This window comes from Rhineura floridana, chromosome 11 (genome assembly GCF_030035675.1).
Source record: "Rhineura floridana isolate rRhiFlo1 chromosome 11, rRhiFlo1.hap2, whole genome shotgun sequence".
Lineage (NCBI taxonomy): Eukaryota > Metazoa > Chordata > Lepidosauria > Squamata > Rhineuridae > Rhineura > Rhineura floridana.
Genome location: NC_084490.1, coordinates 13738889 through 13758119, shown reverse-complemented (window position 1 = coordinate 13758119; position 19231 = coordinate 13738889). Strand labels below are relative to the sequence as shown.

At 44.2% G+C, this 19231-nt stretch overlaps 1 protein-coding gene across 1 annotated transcript; it reads right to left on the bottom strand.

Annotated features, from left to right (window-relative positions):
• Positions 1–1101: 1101 nt before the first annotated feature.
• SLC39A2 (solute carrier family 39 member 2) lies at positions 1102–15872 on the bottom strand. The gene is made up of 4 exons (XM_061589502.1): positions 15081–15872; positions 11814–11944; positions 10397–10450; positions 1102–6429 (listed from the first exon to the last, which is right to left on the bottom strand). The coding sequence occupies exons 1-4, from the start codon at positions 15193–15195 to the stop codon at positions 5833–5835; spliced, it is 897 nt and encodes a 298-aa protein (XP_061445486.1). The 5' UTR covers positions 15196–15872; the 3' UTR covers positions 1102–5832.
• Positions 15873–19231: the final 3359 nt, after the last annotated feature.

Here is a 19231-nt window from a genome sequence, read left to right as displayed (position 1 = left end):
TTAGGACATTCAATTTCATTAAAGACTTCAGAATCAGAGATCCCAAGGGTGGTGACATCACTGGTCAAGATGGTGGCTTAACTCACTGGTTCCCATCCAAACCCTCTTATAAAAGTGTATTTTAGCCTAATACAATTGGAGGAATCAAATTATAATCATAATGGAGTGCAGGAGATGTCCTCTGCATTATCTGGAACAAAAGAAAAGTCACTTACAAGCTATGTTACGAGCAAGAGATCCTGTTGAACCTGCAGTGGAAAATACGTATCAAGGCCCCACCACAACAAGGAAATCTGTGCAGTTCTATAAAGAGGACTGGAGCCCTTTGTGGAGATCCTCAAACAATTCAAAGCAGAAATTAAAGACAAATGGAAATAGGCATATGCTTCGTTTACAACAGAGGTTCTTAGACATCTCGCAGATCTTACTAAAACAGCAGATGTGGCATATGAACTCAGCATGAGGCATAAGGCCGCCATTTTGAAGCCTACTACAACCACTTTGGAACTCCAACTCAGAATGGAGTCATGGGAAGACCACAGCTGCAGGAAAAATATTAGAGTAAGAGGGGTGCCTGAGTCTTTAGAAGGTGCTGATGTGAGAGCCTTTCTAATCACTTGACTGAAAGAGACCTTTCCCCCCTTAGGAATGGAAGAATGTAGAAAGGGCCCATAGAGCATTACCACCTTGGCCTGCATAGGGATAATGCCCAAGAAACCTCATTGACAAAATGGCACATTTCCCACTTGAGAACAACATCATGAAGGCCACAAAGGAAAAAGGAAAACTGCTATGTGGAGAGGCGAAAGTTAAAATCTGCAATGATTTATGTGCTGAAACACTCCAAAAGAGGAGGACATTCAAGGAATACACTGACTAACTATGAGAGGCAGGGATCCACTACAAATGGAGCTACCCCTTCGAGCTCACAGTTTTACATGTCAACCCCACACTTACAGCGGCAACTAAACTTGAAGCTCAGAAAATACTCGCCTCATTAAAACTGCATGGGGATGAGGAAAGCCAGGACCAAGAGGAGGGTGGAAACGAAGAGGACCGCCATTATGATTATCTTTATGATTGGCAACGCAAGAAGAAAAATAATAATAATAATAAACTTTAATTTATAGGCCGCCTATCTAGCCAGTGGCCATTCTAGGCGGCGTACAATAAAACATGATAAAATACAATAAACAATATAGCCAGTACAGTACAATGCAAAAATTACAGTATTTAGTAGATTGTTCATATTACAGTTCTAGGACTAGTTCACCTTGGAAGTCTCAAAGGTCGTAAAGGCCTGATGGAAAAGCCAAGTTTTCAGGCCCCGGCGAAATATATCTAGGGAAGGGGCATGTCGAAGATCCATTGGGAGGGAGTTCCAAAGCGTGGGGGCTGCCACAGAAAAAGCCCTCTCTCGAGTCCTCACCAACCTAGCCACTTTAGTCGGTGGAACCGAGAGAAGGCCCTGAGTGGCAGATCTTGTAGGGCGGCACACTTTATGACGGTGGAGGCGCTCCTTCAGGTATACTGGGCCGAAACCGTATAGGGATTTAAAGGTTAATACCAACACCTTGAATTGAGCCCGGAAAATAACTGGAAGCCAGTGGAGATTGTATAACACTGGGGTAATATGATCATAACGGCGGCTATTCGTAAGTAAACGAGCCGCCGTGTTTTGTACCAGTTGTAATTTCCGGACTGTTTTCAAGGGTAACCCCACGTAGAGCGCATTGCAGTAGTCTAAACGAGAGGTGACCAGAGCATGTACTACGAGTGGGAGCTGGTGGACAGGAAGATAGGGTTGCAGCCTTCGGATGAGACGCAATTGACGCAATTGAGAACAAAAGAACAAGAAAACCAAAACACCCACTCAGATTTGAGAGCCCAAATCTGCGCTGAAGACTGCAGCCATGGCTGCAATATGGCCTGGTTTTTTTCTACATTACTTCTTGCTTATTTTTGATTCAAGCAAGACTGACTACAAGACATTGCACCATTTTTGTCTAACTACGCTGGTTCCTTACTTATATGTTCACTTGTACAGGTCTGCTATAGCATTTGAGGGTTGAGGGTATATATACGGTGGGTTTGTAACACTCCCCTGTATATTTTTTCCCCAGATATGGGAACTATGGAGATACCCACCCAGTGGTGACGTGCAGGTGAAAAATACTATTATTACTATTATTATACTATTATTAGATTAGTTCTTCTGGGTTTGGTTGTTTATTTGGGGGGGAGGGGATTACAGAATAATTGGCTTTCTGGGGGAGGTAAGGAGGACTTAAAATGACTATGCAGAGCTCTTTTTCAAAAAATCCTATATGATTTACAAACATGCAATTATAAGAGTAAGGTAATTCTCATGCAAGAGAGCCAGTGTGGTGTAGTGGTGAAGGTGTTGGACTACAACCTGGAAGACCAGGGTTTGAATCCCCACATAGCCATGAAGCTCACTGGGTGACCTTGGGCCGGTCACTGCCTCTCAGCCTCACGAAAACCCTATTCATAGGGTTGCCATGTCGGAATCGACCTGAAGGCAGTACATTTACATTTTTAATTCTCAAGCTCTCACAAACTACCGCAATGAGTATTACTTTTTGCTCTCGGAATGTTAATGGGTTGGCCAACCCAATAAAAAGGAAATGTGTATGGAGGGGGTGTTAAGAAGAGAACACCCGTGGACATACTCCAGGAGATGCACCAGAAGTGACTTGACTTCAATTCCAAGATAAAAGGAACTGTCAGAGGACCAGTGAGAATTTTTAGAGTCCTATTAACCCTGAAGAACTGAACAAAGCAATTAAAAAGTAAAACACCACACAAAGTTCCTGGCATAAGATGGGCTTACAAGCATTTTTTCATAAATAAACTCAGGCCTGTTCAGCCTAATCCTTGCTGGTGGCCCAGTCACCCAATCATGGCAGGAATCCAGAATAATAGTACTCTTAAAGCCAGGAGAGGATGCAGAATTGACCGATTCCTGTAGGCCGATATCACTAATAGGCCAAGATGCCAAACTCTTTACTAGCGTCCTGGCCAATCAGTTGGCGATGTTCCTCTGCCAACAGATCCACAGAGATCAGACATTTAATGAAAAAATGCTCCACAGAGATCAGGCATTTAATGAAAAAATGAGAGCCTTACATGGCAGCGAAGACGAGGACAACTTTATCAAAGTATGGTACAAATTTATTGCGCATGTAAACTCTCAAGCTCATACTTTCCATCCCCCTACAACTCATTCTCATCTGTGGAAAGATGTTTTGGGGTGAGAGAGTTATTATGATTTGTGTTTTGCATGTACCTTTGAATAGCCTTATTATGGTTTGTTATATATATATCTGGGAGGAGAAGGGGGAAGGGAGGGGGGAAGGGAATGGGGGGTCAGGGAATTTGCTGTTACTTTGTTTGAAAATCAATACAAACATTTTAAGAAAAGCAATGCAAAGAAAGCTCTAGTCCAGATGCTCTGCTCTGAAAAATGGCATTTATATTGATGGATAAAGACAAATGATTAAAAAAAAGAATCAGAGTTCCCTGTGGGTCTAATTGGGCCCAGATGGATTACCAGTTTGGGCCTGTGGAGCTGCTTCCCCCAAGTCATGCCCACCTAGACCTCACCTGGTATCATACATGGCACCAGATGTGAGACAAGTAAACACATAGCTGCAAAGGAACACTCTAGAGCAGTGGTTCTTAACCTTTTCCACTGCCAGCACCCCTTAGATTTCCAAAATATGCTTTCGCACCCCCTGAAAAAATACCATTCATTTATTTTATTTTATTTTAATGTGTGTTTTAGCCTAACTTAGCTAAGATAAATGACAGTTTTCCAAAATCTTTGGTTGGGCCTTGCACCCCTAGAAAAAGTGTCAGGTTAAGAACCACAGCTCTAGAGTCTTAAAATGTTCACCCAATTATACCTTGGCAAATAGGGTTTTTCAATATGGCACCTTCTAAATTTGACACCAAATATACCCCCCCTCCGGGACTGGTTCCACTCAGGAAAGCCAAACCCTGCTAAAATCAGGGCTTGAAATCAGCACTGATTAGCTGACCAGCAGTGACTTGAAGTTGGGATCTTCCTTTGCTGTATGACTTGAGCTCAATGAGCCACCTGATGTCATAGTGACATCAGATGATTGGCAGGTAGATGGTCCCAACCACCTCTAAAAGTAGCTTGCTGGAAGTGGTGGAACTCTGGATCTGGCCCACTGGCAGAAAAGGGCCCCCACCCTTGTTCTAGAACATCAACAGTACCCTCACCACAAAGTATAGCACTGACAAGAATTGTAACAGAAAAATAGACCCTCTGGATCATAGTCCTAGCACAGGTGTTCCCAAACTGTCTCCTGTGGTCATGCCAACTTGGCTCTGTGCACCTTCACATTGCAGCATGACAACCTGATATCACACTCATGTGAAAACACTCCACCGATCTCTCTCTCTCTCTCTCTCTCTCACACACACACACACACACACACACACATGGGAACACCCTGACATATAACAGGAACATCCCTCCCTCACCCACCTTGCCCTAAGACAGACAAAAATGTAATACAAATCTTTAACTGTATATTTTCATCCACATTCTCAAAACCTACAAGCAGCCTTTTTTTTAAAAAAAAGTCCCATTCTCTCTTTTGTCAGTATCCTACTGGATCCAGAGTTCCTTGCAGGAAACCCCTCCATATTTTCCATCTAGTCTTTCGTGTAGATTGTATATTCCTTATGTAGGTTTATTGGTTCTGTTTATAGATACGACTGCTGATGAATTCTGCTGATAATGATGGACTTCCAATAGATCAAGGTGCCAAGTTAAAATGATGTTGCTGTCTCTCACACTCTATTACTTGGTCTCTTTGGTGTTCCTCTTGCATTTTTCTTTACATGGATTGCTGGTTATTTTCATTTACTTATATTTATATAGCACCTTTCTGCCCATGCACTGAAAGTGGTTCACAGTTTAAAAGAATGGCTTATAATTTAATAAACAGGAAGACAAACATTATGCAAATGCAGGTACCATGGCTACTACCAGGAGACAGTTCTATGAAAAGAGGAACTAAATGGCCAACAGAGCAGGCCTTGCTATGGCACCACACTGTCTCAAGGCAGCCAGGTGGACTGGCAGTTGATAAGAGGAAGTTCTGGGAAGAGAGGAGTCTAGGGCCACATTTACACCATACATTTATTCCACTATTATTCTCCTTTAAACAGTCCTGGCTTCCTCCAAAGAATCCTGGGAACTGTAGCTTGTTAAGGGTGCTAAGAGTGGTTAGAAGACCTCTATTCACCCTCACAGAGCTACAACTGCCAAAGTGGTTTAACAGTCCGTCCTTCTTCCCAGAGACTGTTTAAAGTGGAAAGATAGTGGACTACAGGCGGGCCCCACTTTAGGGCGCTTCGCTTTTCGGCATTCCGCCAATGCGGCGACTTTCAGTTAGGGAAAGTCCCCGCTTTAAGGTGCTTGTTCCACTTTTACGGCAATTTTTTCTCATCGTGCGCCATTCTCGCGTCATTTTCTCACAATGTGCACCATTATCTTCAATGGGTTCCGCTTTCCGGCGATTTCCACTTTTCAGCAGTGGTCCGGAGCGGAACCTGCCATATAAGTGGGGCCCACCTGTACAGTAAATGTATGACCAAGATCAAATAGCAGTTGGGTCCCAGCCAAGCCAACAGAAAAGGCCTTGTAGTGTCACCACTCCCTCTAGAGTCAGCCAGTGGAATGGCAGCTGTTTAGAGGTAGTTCTGGAAATGGAGGAATATAAAAGTGCTGTTGTGATGGGTTTCCATGGAGACCCTAGAACGCCCACTCTTTCATGCCCAAATGGCGATGAGAGCCATGACAGAGAAGCCCAGTCCAATGAAGAAGAACTTGGTGAGGGGGCTTTCATGTGAACGCAGCTCATAGGGAAGGATCTCCAGAAAGGTGACATAAAGAAAGGTTCCCGCTGCCACCCCTTCCAGAAGAGCCTGAGCTAGGCCACTCCCGTCACTGTTGGAAAGAGAGACGCCAATGCCCACACTGATGCCAATGGGAGACATCAGGGCAAACACCACCAAGTATAGCAACCTCCATCGGCCCTGGGTGCCACTCTGCACCAACTTCAAGGCCAAGCTGAAGACCACAATGGCCTTGTGGATGAGGACCGCCAAGCAAAGCTGAATGGCAGATGTTTTCTCTTTCTGGACGCCGATGGCGAGGCCCTCAAAGACCGAGTGGAAAGAGAGCGAGAGGAAGAGGACAAATGCCCGGAAAGAACTGTGGGATTCCGGTGGGTCTTTGTTATCCTCATGGGCATCATGGTCGCCATGGGAATGCACAGCCGTGGGGCAACAGTGGAGCACCACACACTCAATGAAGAACACCAGGAAGAAGCCAAATGAGATTACGAGCTCCCCGAACGGGTACATCTGCCGTGGGAGGAGACAAAGAGATGGGCACGAATAAGTGTATTTTATTTTATTTTATGTATTTATTTAGCATATCACCTTATATTTCAACAGAAGTCTTTAAGCAGTTTAAAATCAATATTAAAAATACAGTAAAAATGCCACATTTAGCACTGCTGCTGCTGCTACTACTAAAAATACATTTAAGTAGCATAATTAAGCAACAATAAATCTCAATGTGCATAAGTACATAAATAAAATGAATAAAAACCACAAATGTGAATGATGTACAAAACATCAAAATACGGCATCTAAGCACAACATAATTACAGTTGCATTAATGCTGCGATGTTCTGTTTCCCCCTCTGGGGCTAGTCTGGAGCCCAATAGATTAAAATTCTCTGCTCATTCACCCACAACCCATTGCTCTCTCTCTGCAGTTCAATGTCCTGCACCATTAGTTCTGCACAGCCAGTGAAGCATTGGACAGGCTATTTCTCAAACTGCATCCTTACATGACAAACAATGTCTGAAGCTACAGATTCCATTTATGATGAAGTTTATGCACATGTGAGCTTTATAAAACCTTAGGGTGGGGGCCCCTGTGATGTTCCTGCTTATAGTGTAAATATGGTAAGTGCTGTTTATATAGAAGACACGCAGAGCTTGGAAAAGTTACTTTTTTGAACTACAACTCCCATCAGCCCCAGCCAGCATGGCCACAGGATTGGGCTGATGGGAGTTGTAGTTCAAAAAAGTAACTTTTCCAAGCTCTGGTATGGTAAGTGGAGTGAAAGAGGAGGGGGGAGTACATGAGCAGTAGAATGCTGGATGATTGGCTGAGCGTTTGAATGGCTGGGAGTATAAATGGAAGAATGACAGTTGAATCTGGGTGGATGTTGGGAGTGTGGAGAAAGAGGTGTTTGAGGGTGGAGGTCAGGAGTGTGGAGAAAGAGGGAGTTGGAGTTCTGATTAATAATAAGTCAAGTACAAAACAGGAATAGATGAAACCATACGCTTGTGAAACATTCTAAAACTAATCTTGTTATTTCTGATATTTAATAAATACTTATTTGGTTTACCAAAGGCCTGATCCTTGGCTGGGGGATATATAGACCAGAAGGGAGGGCAAGGTAATTACCAAGGCTGAACAGAAACAGTATCTAATGGTGGCAGCAGTGAAGGGAGGAATAATAACAATTCAAGTATCCAGAGCAACCCAGAGTTGTATGCGTTATCTATAAAGATACAAGGGGGTTGGGAACAGCATAAGCACGCAGTCACAAAAGTAACCAGCTAGAGAGAGACTCAGGCAAAGTCTCTGGGATTATTGGTTATAGGACGTGACTGGTGGTGCTGCCTAGCAGGGGGATCTAGTGAGATCTGTGCTAGAGTGGAGTGAGAAACCATATAAAGGACGGTCCGGACTGGTGGTATCCCTGGTGGTGCCTAGTGAAAGGCAGTAGCCACAAGCAGGTGGGAACCTGACAGGGAGAACCAGGGAAGGGCGTCACAGTCCTCCTCTATTAATTTACTTAGGAAGTATAACTAAAGGTAACAGGTGTATAAGTCTTTAGTGTGGCATAGTGGCTAAGGTGTTGGACTATGACCTGGGAGACCAGGGTTCGAATCCCCAAACAGCCATGAAACTCACAGGGTGACCTTGGGCCAGTCACTGCCTCTCAGTCTCATAGGGAGGCAATGGTAAACCTCCTCTGAATACAGCTTACTATGAAAACCCTATTCATAGGGTCGCCATAAGTCAGAATCGACTTGAAGGCAGTCCATTTCCATTTTCACAATTCCTAGTGGCTTTTTAAAAACTCTCAAGGTGGTAATGTTAAAGTTATGCCACCAGGTGGCAATCAAGGGCCACCCTAGGAATGAGGCCACCTGAATTTCAGCTGTTGATTCCAACACCAATACACCACCTCCATGCAGGGAGAAAAAGGCATTCACACAAAATCAGTTTGGAAACAGAGGTGTACAAAACAGAGCCAGTGTGGTGCAGAAAGCCGGACTAGGACCTGGGAGACCAGGGTTCAAATCCCCACTGGGATATAAAGCCCACTGGGTGACCTTGGGGTAGTCACAGTCTCTCAGCCTACTCTACCTTGCAGGGTTGTTGTGAGAATAAAATAGAGGGGGAGAATAACATATGCCACCTTGAGCTCCTTGGAGAAGAGGTGGGATATAAATGGAATACGAAATAAACAAACACATAAAAATAAATAATAAATCACAAAATAAAGCTTTAGCTCACCATTTGGTGATATATTGGCAGTGGCTGTGTTTGCACCATCATGTACACAATCATGAAAAAGTATACCTTTTTATGCTTTATTTATTTTGGCATTTGTATCCTTTCTTCCTCCAAAGCAGGGGTGTAGTCATCTAGGGTCTCAGGGGGTCTTAGACCCTTTACTTTTTTGGGAGCCAGGTCCCAACAGGGTCCCTGTGTCTCCAGAGTTCTACGAGCCAATCAGCATGAAAGGGGAGTATGTTAGCCACTGAGAAGAGTCTTCTAAAGCAGTATTCAAGCCAGGCTAGATTATTCTATATTTTAGAAGGCTGTATAATCTTAGAAGGGTGTGTGGCTGTGAGGGGGCATGGCTGTGACTATTATGAAGGGACCTTGCACCTCCAAATTTGCCACTATATTACTGCTCCAAAGAGCTCATGGTGGCATGCATGGTTCTACCACCATGGTTCAACCATGGCTCTCTTATTCTCACAACAGCCCTGTGAGGTAGGTTAAACTGAGAGATGCTGTTTGGCCCAAAGCTACCCAGTAAGATTTATGGAGCCTTGAATTTGGGCCTCCAAATCACTACTGGTTCCCTTCTATATACACTCCTGTGTTGTACTCTGTATACCTATTTTCCTGCCTACGTTATTTGGGCATACATGTGGAAAAACTGTGACACATTTTACTGCAGTCTGCAAGGCTCTATTATGTTTGCTAGATCAGGGTTGGGAAACTTGTAACCCTCCAGGTTGTAATCCAAAGCTGTCATACAGCTCCCATCAGCCCCAGCCAGCATAGCCAATGGTCAGGTATGATGGCATCTGTAGTCCAGCAACATCTGGACGGCCAATGCTTCCCCATCCCTGTGCTAGGTATTTAGAAGGGTTATTTAAAAAAAAAAGTTAATCATTTATCATCAAGTTTTGCTTTACAGATAGTAGCTTGTGTGTGTCCGTGTGCCAGAAATGATTATATTTTATATTTTAGAAGACCAAATAAACAAAAACAAAAAACACCATTTTCTCTTTTTTAAAAGCATTGCTCAAGATGGCATATGTGGTTCTCCCTCTTTCCATATTATTTTCACTACAACCCTGTGAGGTAGGTTGGACTGAGAATTGGTGACTGGCCCAAGGTCACCCAGTGAGCTGGCATGGCTATATATATATTATGCATTGATTCGTATCTTGCTCTTCAACCTAAAAAGACTCTCCAGAGCAGCAAACATTTTTTTTAAAAAATGACTAGTTAAAATCAAACACAAATATAATGCTAACAAACTTTCAGAACAGCACATAACAATCAAGATAAGCATTTTTAAAAGCTTGTTATGGTTATATATGTCAATCCTTAATAAGTAACTGAAACCAAATGAGATCCAAGCCAGCAAGATTAGAAGAATTGTTAAGATGTTGTGAAACGCACATGGAACAAGCTTGACATTTTAATCTTCAACCAACTCATTATCATACTCTCTTGCAAAGTCATGAGCACTCTTACGGCTGACTACAGCACCAAGTATTTGACTGCCTGAATCCTACACCCCTTGGCCCAGACCAGTTCACAGTCCCTTTCCCCGTGGGAGAGTCAGAAGAGAAATAATACCTCTTTCAACTCCCACGCCAATACTTAAGGTACAAAAGTCCAAAACTGATGACAATGGCTGGCAACGCCTATCCCAAACTAATCTGATCAGGAACCCCAAAGGTGGGGGAAGCATTCAAGGGATGAAGCACATACCTCTGAATCATCATCAACTTCAGAGGTGCTGTTCTGCTTATGCATAGAAACTCCCTGTGGGGAAAAAACAAAACACAAATAGCAGAGTTGGATACATTTTGGGGATAAGAGGAATTCACAGTCAGTGATCTAACATGGAGGTGGAATGACGTTTCCCACCTATGCAAGGATTTGCCAGAACTTCAAGATCTACAAGCTCAACTTTCTGAACTACTTCTTTTGCTGCTTCTTTTTTGCATGTCACAAGTGAAATTTATGGGGTTTTTTTTAATGAGTGCATGTTTTAAGGCATTTGTTTTTGTTTTGTTTTCGCCAACTTTAATGCAACAGCACCTGTAATTATTGGAATGATTTCCAGAGGGGCAGCTGGGCTAACCTCTTGCAGCAAAACTGGCAACAAGTCTTAAATCTGTTATGGCATAAGCTTTTGTGGACTGCAATCCAGAGTGGAGGGGTGCTTGTTGAAGAAGGGCCTCTGCTGATGGTCTTATGAAGCAAAGAGGTAACATACGGGAAGAAGGGGTCCTTTCGGTCTCAAGCTGGCTTTATAGGTTAAAAAAACAACACCAGCACTTTGAACTGGACCTGGAAACAGATGAAGAACCAATGAAGGCAACAACAACAATGGAACTGGTGCAATATGTTTATAATGTATTACACCACCAAAATCAAGAGATTTTGCTGCCATATTCTGTGCTAACGTAAGTTTCCGTACTGTCTTCAAGGGAAGCCCCATGTACAGTGTGCTGCAGCAGTCCAAACAGGAGATTACTCAAGCATAGATCATTGAAGCCAAGTTGTCTAATCCATACAGGGTCAGAGCTAGGATGCCAGTGTTAAGCTATCCCATTATTGTCTACCCTAATGCTCTTCAACTTTGTCTAAGCTGGCTGGGGACATTGGGAGTTGTAGTCCAACCACATCTGGGGCCCCAACTCTGGTCTGCTGTAACTGGCAGTGACTCTCCAGGATCTCATGTGCTAGGACTTGGAGTTGTGACCTACTGCATACAGATCAGGTGCTCTTCCACTGAGCTGTGGCCCATCCAAAAAATTGCAGGGAAATTCAGATTTAAGGGACCACTGTGATCAGGCCTGGCACCAGCAGGTGGCCAGGTTGGGTGCTGGCCAAGGGCCCCTATGGCCCAGAGAGGGCACTCCTTTAGATGGGAGGGTGACGCTCCCACAGCTGTGGATCACAGAGTGGGAGCTCCCAGGCACCCCCCCCGATACAGATGGTACCCTCACCAACCTGTCACATTAGCACATCAGTGTGCATGCCTGCTATCACCCAAGATGATGGCAGGGGCATCCCTAAGGGGTTGATGCCCCCACTGCCATCTTGGGTGATGGTAGACATGCATGCATGCATGCTGTGTGAGGCGTGTGATGTTGGCCCTGACTGTGATAGCACTCACCTGTTGCCGGTGCTTTTTTATTTCCTCTTGGATGTCCCCCAGTGCGTCGGCCACCATGTGCATAATGCATGCCCCAAGGAACACCCCAGCGGCAAAGCAGCCTATGAAACCGAGGATGCGCCGATGCTTCCCTAGAAGAGATGCAGGACGAAATATTAAGGATGACTTCAGATTTACAGATTGTCAAAAAGGGACAAGAGTGACTATCCATATCCTAAAGTGTATTTTAATGTTACTTGTAAACTACATTGAAAGGATTTGGTTCCTGAAAGGCAAGACATTGATTCAATACTAATGCTACTAATAATGGAGAATTAACACATGCATATGCAAAGTTCAGTGTCCACCAACATTAAGAGATAGGGTTATATTCAACTAAGTCCTATTCAGCGTAGACCCATTAAAACGAATGAACACAATTTAGTCATTTTTATCCATTTCAATGGGTCTGTTCTGAGTGGGACTAGTATTGAATACCACCTGTAAATCTAAAGCACCCTTTCATTTCCAGCACCATGGATAGAGCTTTTGCCCAATGATGTTGTACTGTAATGTTTTCAATGGAGTCAATTTCCTTGTTCGGGTTACTGAAGCCCTATTCACTCATTCTGGCTGTGGAGGAGGCTGCGCTGCTGGTTGTGTCCTGATATTGTGTTTGGGATTGCACTTGGCCCTTGAATATCCACACTGAAGCATATCAGTACTCACGTCTAGGCTTCCACTCAGTCCGGGACCCCAATCCCAGAGGATTCTAAAACACATGGAAGCCTGTGTGTGGTCAGCTTCTCATGCTTGGGCTTTCTTGATGCAAACAGTCGACATTAACTTGTGAATGGCTGGGGACAACACTATGCCCAGCTCCACAGCATAATTCCTCTTCATGCAATTTATGTATGAATCAGGCCCCAGAGATATCAAGGATGGCACATGCATGGGTCAATTGACCCCGAACACAGTGGGAGGAAGCTCTAATGTAGTAGCTCACATGGTTGTCCAAATCCAGAATTTTTGGATTATTTTATAGCAGTAACTATTGACCAATGAAGGAGTAATATAGCACACGGTTCCCTGCACATGCCTGAAAGAACCTCCTTTCTTAAGAATGAGCATGTATCAAATTTCCATGAGGAAATGATGCTGTTTGTTTCCTTTAAAAACAATTAAAATTGTGTCTTGAACATCCAAGCCTCAAGAAAAGCTGTGAGTTACTTGCATAGTTATTGTAAGACTTGACTGATCCCAGTCGAGACGTTGTGTACATACATACATACATAAAATTTATTGCGGTCATAGACCCATACAGAAAGTAAAAACACACAAATAAAAGAGAATTTAGGTAGTACATGAATAAGATAGTATAATATACTGTAAAATGGAGATACTAATTATCTAAGTGAATTATGACAACAGGCTAAAAACATTATGAGACATTCATAATAAAATTTGTGATCGTTTAGTTTGGGCTGCGTGGACAAATTTGGCAACAGACAGCGTAGAAATCCTGTTCGAGCCCCTCAGGAGACAGAGTAGCAAATGCTCAGGGGATTGGTTAGAAATTTTGGTGATTGGAAATAAATATTTATTACGTTCAAGAGAGTATAATGGGCAGTCAAAGAAAACGTGTGAAAGTGTTTCTATGATGCCCGTCTTACAGGGGCAAATGCGTTGATTATAGGGTGTACCCCGGTATCTTCCTTCCAATAATGCTGAGGTTAAGCAGTTGAATCTAGCCTTGATGAATGCTAGTCGGTATTGTGGAACAGTTAAAAAGTCCAGGTAGGGGGCATAATTCTGGGAGTCAAAGCTCAAGTTGTGATACAGGGGAGAGCAAACTTTGGATGCTGCAATGAGTGAGCTTTGTAGTTCTAAATCCCTAAGTCGGGTTCGAAGAGTATGTTTGACCATTACTATATCTAAGGAAGATAAGTGTTCTAGTGAAAAACCTAATCTGGGAAGTTTGTCATGAAAGGTTTTCATCCACAGTGAAAGATAAGAATCTTTCCAAAGAAATGCTAGATAACCAGATGGACAGTCATAAGAGAGTTTGATCCAATAGTTGAATGCAAGAGCCCATGCTTGGTATTCAATCGAAGTTTGGCCAGCTTCTAACCTAAGAAAAGCATTCGGGACGCACCTTGGGACAGCAAAGATTTGACGTATAAAGTTGGAGAGTACTGCTTCTAGAGAGGAATTATAGGCACAAATCCAGAGTGGGACACCGTATAAAAGTTGGGGAATGACCTTAGATCTAAAAACCTGAATAGCTGCGGGAGTGAACTGCCCCCCTCTGGTATAGAAAAAGCGTCGGATACTTTTCGCTGTTGTCCGGGCTGTCGAGACAGCCGCACGGATATGTGGGGCCCAGGAGAGAGAGGAGTGAAACGTTATGCCAAGATATTTGTAACTCGTGACCTGAGCGATTTGTTGGCCATTAATAGTCCAGTCGGAGACTGTGGTATGCTTTGTAAAAGCTAGGATTTTGGTTTTGGAGAAGTTTATGGTTAAATGGTTGTCAGTGCAGTATGACATAAAGACACGTAGCAAGCGTTTAAGGCCAACTTTGGAGAATGATAATAGGGTCGCATCATCTGACATTGTGTTATTAATAGTAGGGCAAAGTTAACAGGAAGTTCAAGTATTTTACTATCGAATTCTGGCTTAATGGGCTTTCATGCATGTGGACAAAAAGACAAATATGAAACCTGCCCCCAAGCCTTTGGCTGTACAGGGTAGGCTGTAAACCAAGAATGGGGAACTCAAGGCCCTTCCAACCTCCCCTCAACTCCAGAGAGCATGGCCAAAGGTCAGGGATGATGGGAGTTCTAGTCCACAACATCTGGAAGGATGCAGGTTTTCCAACCCTACTATAAGCCTATCTAAAGCAAGCAGGCCATTGTTAATTCCTTCCAGGCAGGCAGCTTGATAGCTGCAGCGCTTGACGGGCTACATTGCTGAAGCATTTACTTCTATCCCATCCACCCCCAAAAAACGAGCTCAGGGCAGCAAAGAATAAAACAGCACAATACAAATTTAACAACATTCTATAAAGGCAACACATGGGCAGTAATTCACCAGGAAGAGTGGAAAATTAAGATCTACCCAAATAGATGACCACCTAATGGGTTAACGACAAAGGTTAGATCTGTGGGGACTTCCTGGTATTATACAACTCAATGTTTGTTCTCATGTAACAAGTCCAGATAGTTACATTATAACCCATCCCCTCCAAAGATTAGACAACATCCCCCTCATCCACCAGCTTCTCACCTCTGGCCATGTTGATCTGGAACCATTTAACCTGGGCTGGGATGAGGCCACAAATGAGCGTGATCACCAGCAGGCCTGCCAGGCAGCTGATTTTCACTACCAACAGTTGATCCATCTCTGCAGCGTTGGGTGGGAAGGTCACTCTAGGAGACGGGGATTGAGTGGTAGGAGAGGCAAGTGCTAATCCTGGCCTTTGATTGTTGCCTTTTGACACCTTTCAGACCAGTCCGACTCTTAAAAACTTCTCACGGCCACTAGTAATTAGTATCAAGCACAGCAATCCACCAGACTTCACACTCTCCTGCTCCAGTGAAGCTCACCCTCTGTGAATAATACTTCACGAAGTATTATTGGGGCAAAGATTAGAAGAGCCCTACTCCCAAGTTGTCTTCAAGAACTAGACATCCACATATAGCAAGACCAAAAGCAATGAGATGTCCTGGCTGTGGTCAGATGTATTGGCTTATTTCACCCCTGCTCCTTTTAGATACACTTGATGGCATCTTCTACTCTACAGGCTTCATGGAGTCTTCTGCTCTCTGCCCTATTGCTTCTCACCCACACTCCTCTGGTCTCCCATTGACCTAGCTCTCTGATCCCACATCCAGCAGTTGTTCTCTCTTCCATTCCACCATCATTCCTTTCTTCTCTTTTCTCCCTTCCTCTCACAAGGACCCTGCTTCTGTTGCTCGCTTCCATCCAACCTCTGCCTACATCCCAGCCACTTTCTCAGGAGTCTGTGAGTAATTGTCCCGATACTCAGAAGAGGAAAGCCTCCCGCCCACTTTGGTGGTGTCCCAACCCTCTGTTCCCTTCATTATGTAAATACATAATTTCATTTCACAGTAAACAGTCCATCAGAGAGTCATTAAATCTTAAGTTCACTAGGCCACAGCAGGCTCCACCCTCAAGTTTCTTGATAAGAAATGCTCGTTAAAGAATGGGAGTTTTGTTGTCATGGCTGAAGATTGTGACTTTGAGGCCTAGTTTTCTATTGGTGGGTTGAAGCTAAGAAACGTGTGGATCACATCAACTGTACCATTCCAATCTTTTTTGCTTCAGGTTTCCACAAAGTGTGAAAGAATAAAGGACAGTGAGAGAAGAGAAAAGCAAACACATATGGTATTTAAAAAAAAAAAAACACCTCTAAGGGCACAATTCTATGGTCCCTGGAAGAGTCTTTGACCAACCACCTCAAATTGTCTTATAGGGATTCTGTTGGTCAGATGCTATCAGGCCCCAGAGGCTTTACCCTTCCAAACACTGGCGACCAGGGGCAAGGTGGGTGAACAGCTGCCTCCCTCCTGCCTACACAGGCAGAGGGAGATATGCCCGCAGAGGTCATTGTGGCTGCAGAAACCTCTGTGGCCATCCCTTCATTCAGCACTGGTGTGCCTATAGCATGAGGTGGTGGGTGGGGAAAGAGATGTGGCCTTAATGTGAATCGAGAAAAACAGGGAGTTGGTTTATAATGAGTTCGACCTTTCGTCCATCTAGCTCAGTATTGTTTACACTGACTGGCAGCAGCTCTCCAGGTTTTCAGGCAGGGCTCTCTCCCAGCCCTGCCCGGAGATAACCAGGGATTGAAGCTGAGACCATCTACATGCAAAGCAGATGCTCAACCATTGAGCTACGGTTCTTCCCCTAAGTCTTCCAAAGCTTCCTTTCCCAGCCACCACACCCCCAAGCCAGAGAGAAAACTACACCAGCCCTGGACCTGGCGTAGCAAATTTCCCTCCTGTAGAACTCCATGGGAGGACAACTGATGGAGAACTCTGAGCAGACAGCAGGAGTCAGGCAGGGCTGTGGATTCAGTATTTTGTTCATCTCTGATTTTTCCTTTCCCCAGCTTTGGATTTCTCTCTTTCTCTCTCTCTCTCTTTCTTTCTCCATACTGCCTCATAGCCGAAGCTCTCTAGGCGGTTTACAACAATTAAAAACATTAAAAACAAGTATACAAATTTAAAACCATACCAAATTAAAACCCATAAAAACTGATAGGCAAGTTAAAAATGCACTATTCAAATGCTGTTAAAAATGCCTGGGAGAAGAGGGAAGTCTTGACCTGGCACTAGAAAGATAACAGTGTTGGCACCAGGCACACCTCATCACAATAAAAATGGAATAGCTCTGTGCTGCATGCAAACAGCCTGTGGTTCAATTCCTGGTACCTCCAGGTAAAATAGAGATGGGGGCCTTTAGCCCTCCAGATGCTGGTGAACCACAACTCCCATAAGCCCCAGCAAGCACTGCCAATGGCCCGGGATGATAGGAGTTGTAGTTCAGCAACATCTGGAAGGCCTAAGGTTCCCTGTACCCGAGGTAAAGGAATCAGATGCAAAGGACCATCACCAGAGAGCTGCTACCAACCAGCGCAGACAATACTGAGCTATATGGACAATTGACGAACTAGAATAAGACAGCTTCCTATATTTCCGGCTGGGATCATCTTCTCAAAGAGCTTAAGACTGCCCTGTTAGAAGCTTGTGTTGGTTTGCCAAGCTGGTATGAGAAACATATCATTTATTACACTGCATTGGTAGGGCAACAAGCTTTAAAATTTCACAGAATTCTTCTTCAGTGGAACAGCTCTAGCCACCTTGAAAGAGGATGGTTTCACCATGATTCTTTCCAGGTTAACTTTTTTTTTTTTTTTTTAAGAAGTAGTTTCATATTAGCTTAGATCAGCCTTTCCCAACTAGTGGGCCACCAGATGTTGTTGGACCACAACTCCCATCAGCCTCAGCCAGCATTGCCAATGGTCAGGAAAAATGGGAATTATGGTCCAACAACATCTGGTGGCCCACTAGTTGGGAAACGCTGGCTTAGATCCAACTCAGTGATACATATCCTGGTCTCATTTGATGGGGTGGTATCTGTGTTGCCATTTACCACTTTCCCTTTTTTAAGGGGGCTTCATGTGTGCTCCACCACTCACACAACCTCCAATGCAGAGGTGGGAAATGTTGCAGGATTACAACTCCCACCACCCCCGATGATTGACCATGCCAGCTGGGGCTGATGGGAGAAGGAGCCCAACAGCATCTGCAGAGCCACAGGCTCCCCATGCCTCCTCTCGAAACTTACTGTATATAAATCGTCATTCATGAAAGAGGTCACGGAATGCCACAGGCAAGAGAGTAGCAGGTTGCATCTTCCATCGCAAGAGAGGCCGAAAGCAATCCAGCAGAACTTGTCAAACAAATGCCCAACCACATTCCATGGAAAACTGATCCTTAATCCCACGTAGCACTAGTAACTGAAACTGACACACTAGCCCAAGAGGAAAGACAGCATTTTATACCCTGAAAAACTGTAGCTTGAATTGGCACAACATAAAAAAAAATGGTCTTCATTTTCTACAGCAGTCAGTAACATTCCAGGGAAACGTGACAGCTCAGTGATAGAGTGTCTGCTTTGAAAGCAGATGGGCCCAGGTTCAATCTTCAGACAGGGCTAGAAACGATCCAATTATCAGACTCATTAAATTGAACTCCTACACTGAGCAGGGAATTGGACTCATGGCCTTATAGGCCCCTTACAACTCTACTGTTCTCTGATTTTATGATTCCACATAACCCAGCCAGCCAGCCAGCCAGCCAGCCAGCCACACCCACACCCTTTAATGACTGGGTAAAAAGGTAAAGGTGTCCCGCACACTTATAGTGCGAGTCGTTTTCGACTCTTAGGGTGACGTCTTGCGACGTTTACTAGGCAGACCGTATCTATGGGGTGGGATTGCCAGTTCCTTCCACGGCCTTTCTTTATCCCCCAGCATATGCCGGGTACTCATTTTACCGACCACGGATGGATGGAAGGCTGAGTGGACCTCGACCCCTTTTACTGGAGATTTTACTTCCTCCTTCCGTTGGGATCAAACTCCGGCCGTGAGCAGAAAGACCCTAAAATGGGGGTGGGTACCCTGTGGCCCTTTGACCGTTTTTGTACCACAACTGTCATAACCCATGACCACTGGCCAAGCTGGCTGGGCTGATGGTAGTCCAGCAACATTTAGAGGGCTACATTCTCCCTGTCCCTGTCTGAAATGATGCGATAAATGTTCGTGTGTTTGTTAAAGTTATATCCCACTCTTCCTCCTTCCCAGAAGGAGCCCAGGGCAGCAATGTTGTTGAGTTTACTGTATGTAATAA